We start from the raw sequence: 19,190 nt of genomic DNA, 5'->3' as shown, positions 1-19,190 counted from the left end.
AATTATAAAAAACCTCCAGGGAGTGGACTGAAATAAAATTCTTTATTTTCAACCAAAACAAATATCATTATTTTGTGTAGTGCTTCGGATATAAAGTATTGTAATTCATTTTCGCCACCGCTGATCAAAAATTCTGGAGCTGCCCTAGCATTACGTCACATTCCCTCTGGGCAAGTTACATATAGTAGAAAACCAACAGGAAGAGGCAATTTATTAGAAACATAATATATAGTAGTAGTAGTGCTGTACAGTAGCATTTCTGTAGTAACTATGATCCCTCCGGGCAAATTACATATAGTGAAAAACCACTGGCAGAAACAATTTATTAGAGACATAACAATACAACCAAAGATCCCGAAAACAACAAGTGTTATAGATCCTCCTATTGAGAATTTAAGCATTGGTTTCAAGAAATGGATAATCAGTGTAGCCAACAACAAGATCAGGAATGTAAATAGTTTCTCTATTGTACTTCTTGAGCGGTACGTTGATCAGCTCAAACCTACGAGGCAAATCTGGGTTGGCCAAGAACAAATGACCGTACGCAACAACATCCGTGCGATTCTCCGCGACAGCTTGGTTACCATCTTCTCTATCATAACCGCCTGCGTAAATGAAAGCGCCGTTAAAGCCTTCCTCATGGGCACAAGACTATATTGGGGGCATTCACATTTTTCTCCGACCATCTTCATTCTAGGCTCAACCATGTCACAGTATAGTATGCCGAATTTACTCAAGGATTCCGCCATGCATGTAAAGACCTAGAGCATTTGGATTCAAGTTGCCTGATTCCATGTAATCGGCGAAGGGAGACAGCCTGATTCCAACTTCATCTGCTCCTATCTCATTGACAATAGCTTCAACAACTTCGATCTAGTGCAAACTGGCAACGGTTCTCCAAAGAGCCTCCGTAATTATCTGTTCGGTCATTGACTTGGTCTTTTAGGAGCTGGTCTATTAGGTAACCATGGGCTCCATGGATCTCAATCCCATCAAAACCTGCACGTTAAAAAGACATTGTAACTCAAGAAACATAGCATACTACAGTAGCAGGGATCAGTACCAACTTGAGGGAAAATTCTTATTGCACGTTTTGAATCCAAAATATTTGAACCTGCTTAAGATCGATCGAACAACTTTACATCGAAACAAGACTTCTAATCATTAGGCAAGTCGAGAAAGAGCTGGCTGCGTAATAGTGATCTTGTTTAGCGAGCACTATTATGGATTAACTATCATTTTCTGACAACATACTAAAAGGTTTCTACGAGATACATATGATGTTTACAGACAGGCATTGATTTTGATTAACAGAGACTTGATATCACGGTATGAAGTGAATAAGCCCCAAACGTACCAGCTTCCATAGCATTCTTAGCAGCAAGTTAATAGAAACCAAACTGGAGGTGAAAATTCATCAGTTCTAAGCCATCGTGGAGGTGAAAATTCTGCTACATAAACATCCTTAAATCCTATTTGAAGAGACAATTTCTTGTCTGTGGAAGAGATTGGAGCCTGGCCGTTTGGCTGGAAATCTTTACGCGGTATAAACACAGATAAGTCAATAGAAACCGAAGTGCTACGGGGCCTTAGTGTCTTGATCTAGAAGAAGAGGCCAATACAAAAGATAAACAATGACTAATGATCAGTCTCTAGACGTAAGTTTGAAACGAGAGATTACGTAATATTTACAAGTCATGCTAAAGGCTATTCAAATTCCTCGGAATCTTGATGCCTACATCGGAGCAGCTACAAGTCTAGCCGCGGAAATTTGGGGGCTACGTGACAGATTATAATTAACAACTAGTCTTCAAGTTGAATCGGACTCCATAGTCATGATCCAATTACATGCTACACATTAGGAGGAAAAACACCAACTGAGTGCTCTATTAAATTATTGCAGGTACCTTTTGCAGCAATTAAGGGTGAGAGAAGTGAATCATAACTTTCGAGAGGGTAATGCATGTGCGGACCGGCTGACAGATTTGGGACTACAAGTCTGGAAGATGTGGGGTTTAATGTCTTAGATGATATGCCTAATTGTATTTCTATTCAATTAAGGACGGATGCCCAGAGGGTTATATACCCTAGACTCATGTACTCTACTATTTATATAATCCCTGTTTACCAAAAAAAAAAACAATTAGTACATGGCTTCTACCGATATTAAACAGCACAAAGCAAAACTGAAACAAGAGTAAACAAAATTACCCAGAAAACTAAAGAATTCAAACGAATGATCATAATTCAATACTAAGAGCGTAAAGTATTCACAATCAACACTAACTTAAAGACGGGTTCTAGTGTGTTAATTATAAGCTACTAATTCAGTACTAAGGCTAAGTTCCGCTAAGATTTTTTGGGCTTTTTCTTATTTTTTTCTTATTCAAATCGTTTTCGCTTTTATTAATTTTGCGCCTAACTTTTGTGGATTATTAATTCGGTTCGTTAAGAAAAATCATGGAAATGTAAAAAATTATGACTTTTATCCAAATTTTTTTAAAAATATCTAAGATAAAGCCCAAAAAATTGGCTTTTGGGATTTTTTTTCTTAGATATTTTCAAAAACATTTAGGTAAAAGTTATAATTTTTTACTTTTTCAATTCCTCCCTTCAGAGTAAATTAATAATCCACAAAAACTAGGCTCAAATCAAAACTAGCAAAAGAGAATTTTTTTTAATAATGACAAAACAAGAAACAGCTTCAAAAATCTTGTGCTTCGACGAGTCTAGAAGGCAAAAATGAGATGGATATAACTCCAAAACGAAATGTGAAAAAACCCGACAATATCAGGTAAAAAAAGTCGCTATCTCCTTTCAAATAAAATCTCCAAAAGTTAAAAAGGGGAAGCCATAGGTGAAAAAGAGAATTCCATTGTGTAGTTTTGCAGACTTTATTTGAAAGGAGATAGGAAATTAAGGCCCCATTTGATAATCATATTAGCACTTAGGATTGGATTACACGGGACTACTAATACTATGTTTGGTAATCCAAAATGAGTTGGAATTATTAGTCCTTAGAACTAGTAAGGTGGGTATTATGGGTATTGAGAAGGGCCTCTCCCACTTGGTATTAACAATCCAATCCCCTCATCGCCAATGCACAAATACGAAAATAGTCTTCACCAATTTCATCTCCTTACCAATCCTATCCCATGTAAAGGGCAAAAATGAAAATGTGCACTATCAATCCAATTCTATCTCATGTGAAACAAACATGATATTAATAATCATATTATCTAATCTCATCTCAAACAAACATACTCATCACCAATCACATCTCCATACCAAGCCCTTCTCATTACCAATCTCAATCTTAATCTCATCTCCTTACGAATCCCAACCATCTATCATGTTATCAAACGGGGCTTTAGAGAATTCCATTGTAGTTTTGTAGACTTATACTGTATTTGTGAATTGTGAGTACCTCTACAAAGGAGATAGGATCTTCCTATTTTGCCTAAGATTTTTTTGCTAGGCCTATTTTTCCTAAGATATTCAGCAAAATTGAGGTTATTGGTCCAATATTAACTCAAAGTGATTCACATAATCACAAGAGATAAATACATCTTACGAATGATACCAAAGAGATTATTCTGTGCTTTTGGATCACTATCACATAATATTCACTCTTTTTTCACCACACGTTGAAGCGAGACCGACACTTGTCTTAAACCCCACCCAAGAGCATTGAATAATCCCGATATAAACAAATACTACTTGCCAACGCACGTTCGTCTAAAATAAAGGCGAGAGATACTCCTATATCACGTACAAGCAAACAACAAAAGCTAGTGCTGGGAATCTAGCTCTTTGTAGAGCTTGGAATATTTCAGAGAGAATTTTGTAGCTAGCTGGTAGTTAGGTTCTGATGCAGTTGGTTTAGTTTATCTTCTAGTTGCTCCAGTTTGTTGGTTTCGTTTTCCTCTGGGGTATGCCCCGTATTTTCTTGTATTCCGTGCTTTATTTTTTATAATAAAATTTTTCTTTATCAAAAAAAAATAAAACAAAAGAAAAAGAAAGAAAATTATAATCTTTACCTACTCAACTCGTAAGAATAAAAAGACTTTTGTTCCAATCAACTTTACGATTGAATAACAAAAATTAACGTCACGTCACAATCATAAAATATTGGGTAAATTTCACTGACCTCCCCTCAGGTTTCTGACAAAGACAGAAACCTCCCCCCACATTCTTGAAATTGCACTGTCCTCCCCTCTGCCTCTTGTCGGGTAACGCTTGTTAACGGGAAACTTGATTTTACTTTTATGCCCACGTACTTGTAATGAATAAAATAAATAAGTAAAAGGGAAAAAGCTAAAAAGGACTGAGAAATTATTGGTTGCCCCAAGGGCAACACGTCTACTTTCCCTAGTGATACCTCCCACCAATAAAAATTTGCCTTCTGGGTAAATTGTCAGAAAGTCTAGTCCCGTTGACGCATTAAATCGCATTAAATTCACTGACACACATTCTTCTCTCCACACACCCTCCTCTCGTTCCAAATTTCAATCCGTTTGAATGGGTGAGAAGATTTTATTTTTTTTATCATTTAATTCTAAAGGGTCATAATTAAATTTTGACTATAAAATTCTCGTTGATTAGCCCTAAGAAAGTTGTAGAATCAAATATCTCTTAGGACTAACCAACGAGAGCCATAGAGTCAAAATTTAATTATGACCCTTTAGAATTAAATGATCAGAAAAATAAAATCTTCTCACCCATTCAAACGGATTGAAATTTGGAACACTTAATTTTTCAACCTTTAGTTTATATATTAAAAAATATGGTTAAAAAATTAAGTGCTCCAAATTTCAATCAGTTGAAACCGATAGAAAGATTTTAGTTTTCTGATCATTTTATCCAAAATGGTCATAGTTAAACTTTGACTCTAGGATTCTCGTTGGTTAGTCCTAAAATATTTGGTTGTACGACTTTCTTAGGGCTAATCAACGAGAGTCCTAAAGTCAAAATTTAATTATGGCCATTTTGGATAAAATGATCAGAAAAATAAAATCTTTCTATCGGTTCAAACGGATTGAAATTTGGAGCATTTAATTTTTTAACCATATTTTTTAATATATAAAATAAAGGTTGAAAAATTAATTGTTCCAAATTTCAATCCGTTTGAATGGGTGAGAAGATTTTATTTTTCTGATCATTTAATTCTAAAGGGTCATAATTAAATTTTGACTCTATGACTCTCGTTGGTTAGTCCTAAGAGATATTTGATTCTACGACTTTTTTAGGACTAATCAACGAGAGTCTTATAGTCAAAATTTAATTATGACCCTTTAGAATTAAATGATAAAAAAAATAAAATCTTCTCACACATTCAAACGGATTGAAATTTGAAACACTTAATTTTTCAACCTTAAGTTTATATGTTCCATATATGCTGACCTCATCACCGTTAGTTGCTTTCCGTAACGTCAACAAACGGTTGGGGTAAAGTGCAACAGACAATAGAAGCAGAGGGGAGGACAGTGCAATTTCAGAAACGTGAGGGGAGGTTTTTGTTTTTGTCAAAAACCTGAGGGGAGGTCAGTGAAATTTACCGTAAAATATTCATTAACTGAAAGAAAAGTGACAACTGAACTCAAAGGAGTGCTGTTTTTACTCCAAGAATAAAAAGGCTTTTTGACGATTAAGATTAAAAATTAATTATGATCAGTAATAATTAATTATTCATCCAAAGTGTTTCATTAAAATTTGGACCGTCCAAAATCGAACTGGACGCGCGAGATTTAACAGCTCCGTGAAAAAGACACTCTCGATAATGAATGCTCTCATTTGGGACTTTTTCAGTCTCCTATGGTGACTAAAGTCCACCTTTTTATGAACTTAACTTAAATTTGAGAATTTTATCTTTATTTGAATTTTTTTTTTCATTTGTTAGTTTTGCGCCAAAATTTTGACGACTATTGATTCGTCTCGACGAGAGGAATCAGAAAAATAAAATTTATTTACTTTTACACATGTATTTTAAGGAATAACCATTTTTAGAGCAAAAAGTGACTTTTTGCGTTAAAAAGTGGTTATTTCTCAAAATAATTGGGTAAAAGTGAAAATTTTTACTTTTCTGATTTGTCTCGTCGATACAAATTAATAACCCACAAAAGTTTGGCGCAAAACTAATAAATGCAAAAAAAATTCAAATAAAGACAAAATTATCAAATTTAAGTTAAGTTTAAGTTAAGTCCATAAAAACGTGGAAGATAATAAATCCAGACAACAACGGAAGAGTCAAAATCAAAGGAAAATCAAAGGATGAAAGACAACAACCATCTAGTACTTGGGATTATCCAAGGTGATTAACGAAAGAGACTCTGGCACTAACTAAAATAACTGGGCTAACTCCTTGAAGAACAACGGTCGAAACGAATTTATTTTCAATATCACAATGAAATTTCAAAGATTGCCCAGCAGAATTTCAAAGATTATCCGGGCCATAGCACTGCAAAAATGAAACAGAAGGGAAATCAAATGACAATACCTATGAGAAAGTTGGAAGTTTCCGATTTTGTGGGGAGTGAGAAGGGGGATCTATGTGTGGTCATATGGGGGCCACGCCCCCGAGTCCTTTTGGGTGAGTTTTTTTTTTTTAAATTTTAATATTAATATTAGCATTTTTTTTGTTAATAGTAACACCTAAATATTGTATTTTGTATTAAGTGCTATTTAGATATTTAAATTCTTTAAAAATGTGTTCGTTTTGGATCCAAAACCCAATTTTTCTTTTTGCGTCACAGTCTCCCGTAAGTTTTTCCTTCAATTATTTATTTCATTCCTCTTTCTATCCCTCTCTACATACTACTCAAAAAACCTCCTTCAAAATCTAAACCAAACAAACTATTAGATTTCCGAACCTTGAAATTTCAAAATCTTGTCCATAGTTCGGTCCCCGCGTTTACAAAATCCTGGTTCCGTCCCTGGGAGGAGGGTACCATCTTCCTCTCGTGCTTCCCCTGCTTGTCCTTCCATTTTTATTGTATCGGACAATTGGAAAAGTGGTTGGAATTAAGGAATATGATTTTTTCCATTTGGCACGAACTGGGGTGGTATAAATAGAGAGACTACAGGGTGTGCATGTCCTATAATGATGGCTGATGTTGGTCAAAATTTGGAGTGATTGTGCGTTGTCCCTCGGGTATGTTAGGCGGGTGCCTCAACTCCCTTTGTACCACACATTTGTATTGGTTTACACATTTCGTTATCGCCTCCACACAAATGCGTGGCGAGGAGGGAGATTGGGACATTGTCCTATCATGCCTTGGGAGCATTGAATAATAGTTTCCAAAATTTGGGAGCTTGGGTCCCAAAGGTGGGTTGGGGACAAATACCTCATTCGTGACGAATCTAATCGGTGACGGACACAATTTTTTTATGAGTGCTAAAATGGAAGGGCAGGCATATATTGTATTTAGTCATTTTCGCCGAAAAGTATTGGCCGGTGTCACCACACAACTATTTTATAGGGGATCTCATCCTACATATGTATTGAACCTCAAGTCCAACATGAAGATAGTGTTAGGAATATATTTGGTCCTGATAAAAGATTATAAGGACTTGAACTTGGGTATTATCCAACAAATTTCCAACCACTAAATCAACCTTACATTAGTGCGATGGACCGTACATACGTGGGGAACAAATTAAAAAGGTAAGGGTTTTATTTTATTTTTATAACCAACTGTCTTGCTAATTTCAACGTCCTGAAATTAATGACCAGATAAAACTTCAATGACCCGATCTTTCGAACCTGAGATCTTAAGAAGAAGTCCTTAGGTTGGGACACTAGGTAAGTTCCCTTTGGGTAATCGATACTCCTAATATTTTCTCTCCCTCTTATAACTGAATGGTTATTGATTGATGCTGGAACATGACCAAGTGGCACTCTAGGGTCCTAACCACCACAAAATCAAATGAGACTCACAATTAAATGTGTGTATAAATTCTGAATAATTGTGTGGTGATTAAGAGCATTGGAGTGTCACTTGGTCATGCTCGATGAGCAGTCAATAATTATTTATAATTTTAGTCTACTTTTCTACTTGAAAATGTTGCGTAATAATAGATGTTCATTTTGCCAAGTCAATATGAAAAAGTTGATAAATTTCATTTTTGTCCTCTTTTGAAGTAGAGTAATAGCTCTTATTATTCAAAATAAAAGATAATTTTGGAATGTCGTGTTTCGTGATGTGCAATAATTTTGTCTCCTTAAATACTTAGATTCTTCAAAAAAGATGCGTAAAAATTATAGGAGGGGGTAATTAATTAATTTTCTTATTTCTTGGATGAATTTAGACAAAATTGAGTCTACCTTCATTCAAAAAAAAAGCAAATTATCCGTGTCTAGATTCTTTTTAGAAATTAAAGGGGTGTTTCCGCTCAGCAAAAAGTTATGAACGACACTTTGTAGTCAAATTATTTCTACTAATTAAACTATAGTTTAAAGATGGTATAGAGGAAATGTCAAAGGCATAACGGATGTGAAAAAAAATTAGTATAGGAGAAACGACTTTACTTTTGACAATAAATTATAGATGAAAAAGATAGCAAAAACGGGGCTTTAGGCATTTTTAAGTTTTAAGAACAGCTCTTCTTGATTGAGATTGAAATGAGGACTTTAGGCATTCTTCCACCTCTTTTGGGTATGAGAAACGAGAAGCTCTTTCTTTTCATTTGAAATGAATGAGAAGTCGAACTCACTTGCGAGAGAGAGCCCACTAGACTAGACTGATCGTAGCAAAAAGTGGGCTATTGGCTTGTCAGTGGTCAAGGGACTCTTGATAGAACAAGGGTTCTTGAACCCTTAACTTAATTCGTTTAATTTGCATTCATGAAAGATTTTACCATGCTAGACCTCCTTTATTTCCAAAGGACTATCCAGCCTAAGACCACTTGCCCTATTTGACGGTGATGTTTTCCGCAGTTACCAAATTGAGATCTCACATAAATAAATAAGCTATTCCAATCTAAAAAGTCCGCGAAAAATTGGGATACTCAGGATATCCACAATGCTATAATAAAAAATTGATAATCAAAAATTATCACATCAACTTTCGATTATTCATTTAAGAGATTGCTAAGATTAGCAATATAGATGTCTACAATAGCAAAATTAAAATTGGATAACCAAAACTTGTCATCCACGTTATCTTTTCAAACTACAAAAAACTAAAAACTGTGAATAGTAGAAAATAGTTTTTCTAAAAATAATTTTGAAACTAATAAAAACTATTTACTAAAAATAGAATATAGTTTTTGAAACTTTTTTTTGGAAAAAAACTAATTTTACAAAACTGTTTTCTAAAAAAAAAAATTTCAAAAATATTATTTGAAAAGAAAGAGAGAAAGGAAAAGGGAGGAGAGATAGAACATTTTTGTATAATAATTGGTGTATTTGATTGAGAATATGTAGGGTCTATTAAATTTGATTATTGTCAAAAGGTTGCTAGTTTTGGCTATCCAAAATCCAAAATTTGATTATTTCTAAGGAGGTTGTTAAGTTTAATTATAGTATTGTGAGCCATATTTTGTATAAATATTGTTAACTTTAAAAACTTTTTACTTTTGATTATAGCATTGTGGATACTCTCAATTGGAGGGAGAAAGAATGAATAATAAATTTGATTTCTCTCGTATGGGCAAGCTCAAAATTTACAAAAGTTGACAAAGAAAATAAGAAAACCTCATCAAGGACAAAAAAATACTGAATTGAAAAATTAGGGAAATTTATGCACCCAAATCCCAAAGGGGACTTCGAGGGCGTTCCAGTAACTTGGAAAAGTTACTTTTTGAAAAAGAAGGTAATTTTAAGCTCAAAAATCATGTGCTTATGCAAATAATTTTTCTATCAATATGGATCTTGTTTGATAGATCTCATTAAGATCTTTTAAATGGTGCAAAAAAATTTGAAAAAATATTTTTTATTTTCCTTATATTTAAGTTTGAAATTACCTTATTTTTTCAAAAAGTACTTTTTTGGAAAAGCGGAACGCCCCCGAAAAACCATGAGGAACCAATCCTGTTGACTTAAAATTGGATCATTGGATCAAAGTCTTGTATGAAAGGACCTCACAATAATTGATTACACCTAGCATATTTCCAACATGAGACCTAAGAGAAATAAATCTCCGAATCTCTTATCTTGACTATTAGGCCAATTCCTTGGGACTAACATTACGGAATGGGCTAGCACAAAGTGAACCCATTGGGATAGCTATTGTTATCATTGTCACTACCACCATAGCATAATTTGCAATAAAGTTATATAAAATAGACACAACGAAATTAGATCACACTAACATCCGGTCATTGATGTTCAATTGAAATACCAACGTCACGCTCTTTGGATATATATAGGTGTCTTCCAACCTATGCATCACTTAAGTGCCTTGACTTGGACAAGGAGGTTCGGCGACACCTCCGGCAGGTGAGTTTGATTTGTCGGCAGGGGAATTTGATTTGGGGTTTGTTTGGAAAAAATCATAACTAATTTGGGTTTGGTTTGAAAAAAGAAGAAGAAGAAACAAATTAATCCGGTTGGAGTTTGGATACGTTTGTTATTGTATTGGATAACTTAAATGCCTAGACGTTTGGAAATTACATTAGAAATTAGCGAAAATAGAGAATGGTGTTCTTCGAAGCAAAATACCTCGTGACTACTGGAGATGCTCTTAACTCAACTCCATTTTTAGCACCAATAGATGTGGTTATTGAGGAGCAAGACATAAGATTTGAAGCATCGGGTTTAGAAAGATGGAGTTCTCCTCCTGGATAACCAAGTGTAGAAAGATGGAGTTCTCCTCCTGGATAACCATTAACCAATACTAATTGGGTAGCTTCTTATTTAAATAAAAATTTATAGGTCTGTTTTTCTTTTATTATAAATAAATGCTAGGTTTCGAATTTCATTATGTCCGTCCTCATTTGCTGGCATTTTCGATTATTACTAAATTATCACATATTTTTATCAAAAGCAAAAGAAGAAATCATGCATTGCACTTGACATTGGACCACCTTATAATTTTTCAATCAGGACTAAGAGCATCTCCAATCCAATACTATATTTGAGAATATCAAAATACTCTATTTTATTCATAAAGTGATTTTAGAGAAAATTACTATTCATATTTACTCCAACCACAAATTCTCTATTTATTCATAAAGTAATTTTAGAGGAGATCCTCCATATTTTCTCCTATCCTCTAAATATGGATGATCAAAATCTCATCCTCTCAAATAGAGGAGGCTTGAGAGGATGGGTTGGAGGAATTCTATACTCTCAAATGGAGGAATAGAGCATGGGTTGGAGATGCTCTAAGGAAAAGATTTAATAAGGACTCGGGATGCCGTAGGGCTGCTCGCCTTATAGCCTGTAGTGCGGCCGATCTGACCGTTCATTTCGGCAATGGATAACTCAGATTTTAATCCGAGCAATGAACAGTTTAGACCAATAAGAGATTGGATTAAATTCAAGTTGTCCGTGTCAAAAATATACGGCCGAGTTGATTGTGGCTGTTCACTACAAGAAATCCTAATTCTTCAATAAGTAGCATTAGCAATCTTATTGATCTAAATCGTTTATTGCTCATATTAAAATTCAAGCCGTCCATTGTTGAATTTGAACGATCGGATCAGTCGCACTACACGGCTGTAATGCGGGTTGCCCTACAGCATACCTGGATCCCAATTTTTTAAAGGAACCTAGTATGAACTATAAAGCACACACAAAAACTGAAAAAAAAAACTAAAAAAAAAAGCAGAAGAAAAGAAAAGCCATAAATGTGACCAGCACGTGCAACTACTATTAATTTACTTTTGTTTTTTGCTTCGGAAACTTCCAATTGTTATCGAACGATCCGAACCATTTTCGCAATGGCTGAACCGGAGGTTAACCCGGCCATCCTTCCACTCTCCCGGCCTACTAGTATGACCAGACAAACCACCTCTGCAACGACTTTTACAATCTTCTAAAAAAGTGATGGGATCCATCCCACGACCACGAGAGAGAATGTTGAGAGAGAGAGAAAGAGAGAACCAGAGATTCAAACCAGCATTTAGGTGAAGAGAGAGACCACATCTGAAGAAAACATCCAGTACCAGGAGAAACCCACATACCATCGAGAGAGAGAGAGAGAGAGAGAGAGAGAGAGAATCAAAGAATAGGAAAGAACCCATCGAGAAAAGGTAGGAGAGAGAGGGAGAGAGAAATGGAATCCGAGAACACCCATCAAGAACCCGTCAAGAAACCAACCGAAACCTCAACAACGACCACCACAACAACCACCACCACAACCACCACCACCACCACAACAGCGTCATCAACCAAGCCCTTCACGGCCGTCCTCCCGTACCAAACCCCTCGGCTCCGCGACCACTACAACCTCGGCAAGAAGCTCGGCCAGGGCCAGTTCGGCACCACATACCTCTCCACCGACAAGGCCACCGGCGCCCAGTACGCCTGCAAGTCCATCCCCAAGCGCAAGCTCCTCTGCCGCGAGGACTACGATGACGTCTGGCGGGAGATCCAGATCATGCACCACCTCTCCGAGCACCCCCACGTGGTGCGCATAAAAGGCACCTACGAGGATAACGTGTTCGTGCACATCGTGATGGAGCTCTGCGCCGGCGGGGAGCTGTTCGACAGGATCGTGCAGAAGGGGCATTACAGTGAGAGAAAGGCTGCGGGGTTGATCAAGACCATTGTCGGGGTTGTGGAGGCGTGCCATTCGCTTGGGGTTATGCATAGGGATTTGAAGCCTGAGAATTTCTTGTTTGATAGTTCTGACGAGGATGCCAAGCTCAAGACCACCGATTTCGGGCTCTCGATTTTTTACAAGCCTGGTTAGTTTTTTGGTTTGGTACCCATTTGATCTTGTTTTTGATATGCTTAGATGTTAGTTTGATTTGTGATTTTTTATTATCTGGGTTTGTTGATTTTTCATTTATTATGGTTCGAAAGTGCATAATTGGCTTTGTTTTGTTTAGTTCGTGGGTTCTGATCTTGTTTTTGGTATGGATAGAAATTCTTGTTTATTTTGTGGTTTTTGCCCCCTCTGATTCTTGGCCTAGCTTCTTTGTGAAAATGTAGTTGTTGATCTTTTGATTACGAGTTTGTGAGATATTCTTGTTTGATTTGAAGCTTATTGGTTGGGGATCGTTGTTCCATATGCTTGATGGCTAGGGTGGTCTTGGTTCATGTCCTTTTCTTGAGTTTGGTCGATATTTCTTTTGATCGTCATGAATTTTGTGGGTCATGAATAATTTAATTTTGGCCGTATCTTGAATTATTGACCAACTGGTTCCTGTTTCAAGATTCCTCTCCTTTATGGTTTCTTTCTTTCCTGGATATGTTACTAAATTATGGCCTTTATGGTTTGTTGCTCAATCGTTGTCCCAGGTACCTTCACTTTATTGTGAAATTAATTTTGATGTCTAAGCTATTGTTTAATAGACTTTCTAACGGAATTCATCTCATTATGCTTAAAGATACCGCGATAGCTTATTATCTTGTATAATACACATGTTTTATCTCCAAGAGAATCGTTAGCTGCTGGTGTAGAACCGTTCGAGCTTTGGAGGTGAGTTAAGCAGGCATTGTAGACTTGGAAATTGTAAAAATGAGTCTCCAAACAGCTAACGATTCTCTTGGAGATGAAGGAGGAGGATGCCTGTATATAGTGGAGCCAAACGAGGGAGGCATAAGCGGAAAGGACCTTACTAGTAGCTCTAGAGCTTATGTCCTCGAAGAGGCTCAGGTTGTAAAGGTACTCGGTTGTGTTTCTCATGCCTGGAAGGGCACAGAGCAATGTATATTTTTCTCACTTTGGAATATCTTCATGTGGGGATGTCTGTGTTTCTGGAAATTGATTAGCCTGATAGCTTGACCATGGACTTGTAACGTACTTACATTTTTTTGCAGAAAACACGTGGAATGGTACAGAATTATATGGTAGGTAGTTGGAATTAGGGAAGCAAAAGGAAGAAGGGAAAGCAAAAGAGCATGATCATTTAGTAGGAGCCATGGACTTAGAAGCATAGCACATCTATGAACATTGAGTGCTTCACCAATAAATGAAGCATGTCTTGTAAAAATTGGAAAGGGTGTCCCTAAGCTAACTGTTGGAAGCGGGGAAATGAAAAGCATTGGAGGCCCAATCAGTGCTGTTTTGAAGTGCAATTACTGCTTTGGAACTTGAAACAGCATTTTGATGGAACTATTTGAAAAAGATCTTGTCATGAATAGTAGAAACTTCTAGGGAGAGCTTGTTAAACCCAAGGCATTCCGATAAGGTTGTATTGATGAAGAGAAGTTCAGTGATATAAGGCCCCTAGACGAAGTAATTTCTTAAATCACCTCACCAGTTATGCAAAGTTGATGCCATGGTACTGCTTATTTAGAACCGTCTGTATATTGTCCAATTTGTTAGTTGATACAGGTAACCTCTGGCATATTGTGTTCCATGTTGTTTTCTCTTAAACCCAAAGAACGTTATAATCCAAACTCAAAATCTTCGCTTAGTCATCTACCTTTTACACATTGGTTAATTTCCACGGCCATGGGCTTGAGACCTAATGATTTATCTTTCCTTCGTCAAAACTTGTAACACATGATGGACAGCCGTAAAGAGTTTCTTGCACGAGTGCAATGACTTGTTCTATGTCTGTTTCAATGCTAAACTCACGAAGAGCATGGAGCACATTGGATTATTGGGAAATGCTGTGGTTTTCATGTGACACAGTAGGCAGATAATTGAAGAAAAACACAATGTTAATGAGCTAGCATGATTGGGTTTCTTCAATATGCAATGCGCCAATTTGATTTACTTCTATATGCCATTTTCCAAATTGTTAGGTAATCAAATGCTCTTGAAGGACCTTATACCTTTTATGTTGCAAATGTAAGACGTGATAGTGTATGTCAGATTCATGGGAGGATGGAACGCGCCCTATCTGCTTTGTTTCTTTGTTAATTCGCATCCTCTACTTTTGTCTCATTTATCAACTGCTGAATTCCTTTTCTTTTCCATCCAGGCCAATATTTTTCCGATGTTGTTGGAAGTCCGTATTATGTTGCACCAGAAGTGTTGCACAAATATTATGGACCTGAAATAGATGTCTGGAGTGCTGGTGTTATCCTATACATCTTGTTATCTGGGGCTCCCCCATTTTGGGCAGGTGGCCTTATTGATGATTTTGAGTTTTCTGCTCCTACAGTTGCAACTACATTTTACTGTAAAATGTGTTTTTTTCTTCATCATGTTCTTGGACTAAGTACGTTTTATCTTCTTGTTTCGCGTTGCAGAAACTGACACGGGTATCTTCCGGCAGATTTTAAAAGGCAAATTAGACTTTGAATCTGATCCATGGCCTCTCATTTCAGAGAGTGCTAAAGATTTGATACAAAAGATGCTTTGTAGGGATCCAAGGAAAAGAATAACTGCCCATGAAGTCCTATGTGAGTCCATATCTTGGTATTAAGCCAGGATAGTTCTTTGAAGCTAGGAATGTAGTGAGGCATATTTCTTGCATATGTTTATTTTTCATGCCATTTGAGTTAATAATTGGAATTTCCAATAGGTCACCCATGGATCGTGGATGACAGAGTGGCCCCTGACAAGCCCTTGGATTCTGCAGTCTTGTCCCGCCTGAAGAAGTTTTCAGCTATGAACAAACTCAAGAAAATGGCTCTGCGTGTATGTTTTTTCATCTGTTTACTGTTTGCTTATGAAATCTTTGCAACTGTAGGCTATGTTTCCATAAATTACTTGATCATCACTTGACATACTATACCTGAAAGTTGCATTCAGGATTACTTATCCATAAGTATGAAATCCCACGAATCATACCATCGGCAATGCCATGGGAGATGTGTTAGTGTTAATCCAGTGCATTGCTTTTTCTTCGGGATTATGTATTTTATTGCTTAACTACTAGTCCAGTCACACAAAATTGACCTAAAAGTACTTGATCAAGTATTCATCAGCAGTTGCTATGTTTTGGCAATGAAGTGTAATTCATGGAATGATAATGGTAATCTGCACCACCATGTTATTTCCTTTATACTACAGGAGAAAAACAAGGTAATGTCGAAGGCATCAATTAAGACAAAGCATAGATTTCTTACAATTGGAAGTTTTTCTGCAGGTTATAGCGGAAAGACTGTCAGAAGAAGAAATTGGTGGTTTAAAACAGTTGTTTAAGATGATTGACACAGACAACAGTGGAACTATAACATTTGAGGAGCTAAAAGCGGGTTTGAAAAGAGTAGGTTCCGAGCTAATGGAGTCTGAGATCAAGGCCCTTATGGATGCGGTAAATTAATGGACATTGGCATAAGTTAAAAGTTTAGCATTTTCAAATGATGGACTGTTTTTTTTTTTTCCCCTTGTCGTACTCGTGTATGAAGGCTGAGTTGAGTTGGCTTACTTTTTGACAGGCTGACATCGATAAGAGCGGGACAATTGACTATGGTGAATTTATTGCTGCCACATTGCACATGAATAAGATGGAGAAAGAGGAGAATTTGCTTGCAGCCTTCTCTTTCTTTGACAAGGATGGTAGCGGTTACTTGACCATCGACGAACTTCAACAAGCTTGCAGAGACTTCGGTCTCGCTGATTTTAATTTGGATGAGATGATCAAAGAAATTGATCAAGACAATGTATGTCACTCTGGTTATGTCATACTCAGCTTTTTAAAATCCTTTTGTTTGTTATTCATTTTAGCTTACATGGCCCTACTGACTGCCAGTGTATCTCAATTTCCTAGAACTATCAAAGATTGAGAAGTTATGGTCCTAGACATTAAGTTGAGTACAAATTGTATCAGTTATGGATTTGGTTTTTCCTAAGAAGCACCTAAAGAGATGGCACATGGTGTTGGACACAAGAACTTCTTGGACACTAGTAAAAGCGTGTTCAAATCTTCTTTAACATGTCTTAATGAAGTTAATCAAAAAAAATAGAGAAATTAAATTGCTAATAGTGGATACTTCAGACACTTTGCAGAAACTTCAGCAACTTTTCTTGAACCCTCTAAACTTGTCCTCTGTAATGAACTATCCATTGCAATAATGTTCTGACTTCTACATTCTCTGGAACAAAACTTACGTACTATAAATATGTATTGGATTATTGAAAAGATGGAAACATTACGTGTATGGCAATTATATTGACACTGTATGGCAATGATATTGACACTCATTGAAATGCAATTGTCGGTTGAGTGATATTTTTGTTTATATTATGGAATATACAGATTTTTAGTTTTGTTAGTGTATTTTACATATTTCTGCTTTTCTTTTTTATCCTCACATATTTCTCCTTACTTGATTAAACGATTCATGTACATGTTGTTTGATTAACTTGTAAAATCTTACTATATTTTCAACATGTCACAAGGGTGTCGTGTCCTGGATTTTTTAACACGTCACCATTTGACTTGTGCTTGATTCTGGTTGTCTTGATTCTGGGATTCTTCTTGGCTGTTCATCTAAGAAGTGTCCCCCGTGTGAAATATGTGGGCACGCCGCTGTTAACATTGCCTGAAATTCAACCCCACTTTCCATTCTTGTTAGGATTTGTGTACAAATTAATATGATAAGCAAAATACTGATCGAATGGTGGCACTCTGCTATGGCATTTTACAGGATGGACGTATAGACTATGGGGAATTCGCAACGATGATGAGGAAGGGAGACGCAGAAATTGGCAGCAGAACCATTAGAGGAAACTTAAACTTTAGCTTGGCAGATGCCTTTGCTGGAAAAACCGACTTGGCAGATCAACACTAGACTGTGTTTGTTGAAACTTGCGGCTGCTTAAGAAATGGAATGGTTAAATTCTGCTGCTCTGATGATTTCTAAAAATTTTGTTGGTTTCATTGATAAGTACACTTTTTGCAGTCTTAGATGGTGAGGTTTCCTCAAGACTAATCTTTTTCATAGTTCTCTTACTGATCTTGCCTGTTTCCTTCTCCAAAATGCAATTTTGACAGAACAAAAATGCCAAAACTTGGGTTAGAAGAGGCCAAAAAGTTGGTTTTGTTGCAGAGCAAGTATGTGGAAAGCAGAAGGGTTTAAGCAATTATAGTTGTAGTAGTTCGGTTGTGCAAGGGATGAGTAACATTCCCCTTTCTATTTTGTACAAGCAAAGCAATGATATATTCAGCTTTTGATTGAAATTTATTGTCGTGTTTATTTTTTCCCAAGTAACTGCATGTTAGTACCAATTCGTAATCATACCAGTAGTGTTGCATGCAAATAAGGCCGCGAACTAAATATATTGTAATTTTTTTTTTTAACTCGTGTCCAGACCAGCATATGCACACCTTGTCTAATTCTTGTGACTCAATTCCACCGTCAACTAGGGAAGTCCAGTTAGAGTCGGGGCACAGCCCGTTTGGACTAGCCCCGTAAGTATAGAACCAAATGAGTCCGTTGACATACCTACTGCAGTTGGGGACAACAAAACTTTTTTGCAAATAAGTTAGTTTTGCGAGTTATTTGTTTTTTGTGCATTCTGAATCACCCGACACAAGAATAAATTAATAAGCAAATAAACTAATGGTAGCTAAACAATTTAGTTTTTTTTTATTTTATAACAGACACGTACGTACTCCAAAGCTTGGAAACTTGAAGGCTCTGCTGGTTCAATAAATGGAATGGCTGGAGCTTTGTAGATGGCCGAGTCATCTTCGGCATGAATAGTAACAATCTTTCCCTTTATGAACTCCGGTTATTCCCACTAGCTACTAGAGGAAGGGAACTACGAGCTAATAGGAAAGAAGAGAGCTACTAGCTACAGCTATCAGAAAGAATAGAAAGGTGATGATAGTATCCCGGTTGTCGTCTTGCCAGCCAACAGCTAGAGTTTCTGCTAGTATAAAAAGAGGTATATAGGCTGAAGGGAGAGCCGGCTATATAGCATGAAAAGAGCCATGTAGTATTATTTGATTGAATGCAATGGAAGGTAAGGTAAGGAATGAATTCAAGTCTCTGGCTAGGAGTAGTTAGTCTCATCCTGTCCTTTCCTATGCCACGGAGTATAGCTATCACTAGTCTGCCATCAGAACCAGACACTATCATAGGAATCCAGCATTCTTAACAATGAAGTTATGGGATTGGGATAGATGTAACTTGCCTGGGATTAGTGGGATTTTGTTGGATCTTATTCAGGCTA

General features: G+C 36.6%; 1 protein-coding gene and 1 pseudogene across 1 annotated transcript; one reads left to right on the top strand and one right to left on the bottom strand.

Moving 5' to 3' along the window:
* Window positions 1–393: 393 nt before the first annotated feature.
* LOC131306989 (12-oxophytodienoate reductase 1-like) lies at window positions 394–6,984 on the bottom strand (annotated as a pseudogene).
* Window positions 6,985–11,870: 4,886 nt separating this feature from the next.
* LOC131307432 (calcium-dependent protein kinase 11) lies at window positions 11,871–18,219 on the top strand. Its single transcript, XM_058333929.1, has 7 exons — window positions 11,871–12,852; window positions 15,043–15,186; window positions 15,314–15,466; window positions 15,589–15,704; window positions 16,156–16,323; window positions 16,448–16,672; window positions 17,660–18,219. Exons 1-7 carry the CDS (start codon window positions 12,219–12,221, stop codon window positions 17,801–17,803), a joined length of 1,584 nt encoding a protein of 527 aa, XP_058189912.1. The 5' UTR covers window positions 11,871–12,218; the 3' UTR covers window positions 17,804–18,219.
* The last annotated feature ends 971 nt before the right edge of the window (window positions 18,220–19,190 follow it).

This window comes from Rhododendron vialii, chromosome 11a (genome assembly GCF_030253575.1).
Source record: "Rhododendron vialii isolate Sample 1 chromosome 11a, ASM3025357v1".
In the NCBI taxonomy this organism is placed as follows: domain Eukaryota; kingdom Viridiplantae; phylum Streptophyta; class Magnoliopsida; order Ericales; family Ericaceae; genus Rhododendron; species Rhododendron vialii.
This window is presented reverse-complemented; position numbering and strand designations above follow the sequence as displayed.

What these genes read in the sequence shown, in the direction of transcription:
- LOC131307432 (XM_058333929.1), top strand. Translation starts at nt 12,219, where the DNA reads ATGGAATCCGAGAACACCCATCAAGAACCCGTCAAGAAACCAACCGAA. An exon ending in GGCTCCCCCATTTTGGGCAG is followed by an intron (nt 15,187 to 15,313) that starts GTGGCCTTATTG and finishes TTCGCGTTGCAG; the next exon opens with AAACTGACACGGGTATCTTC. An exon ending in AACTGCCCATGAAGTCCTAT is followed by an intron (nt 15,467 to 15,588) that starts GTGAGTCCATAT and finishes AATTTCCAATAG; the next exon opens with GTCACCCATGGATCGTGGAT.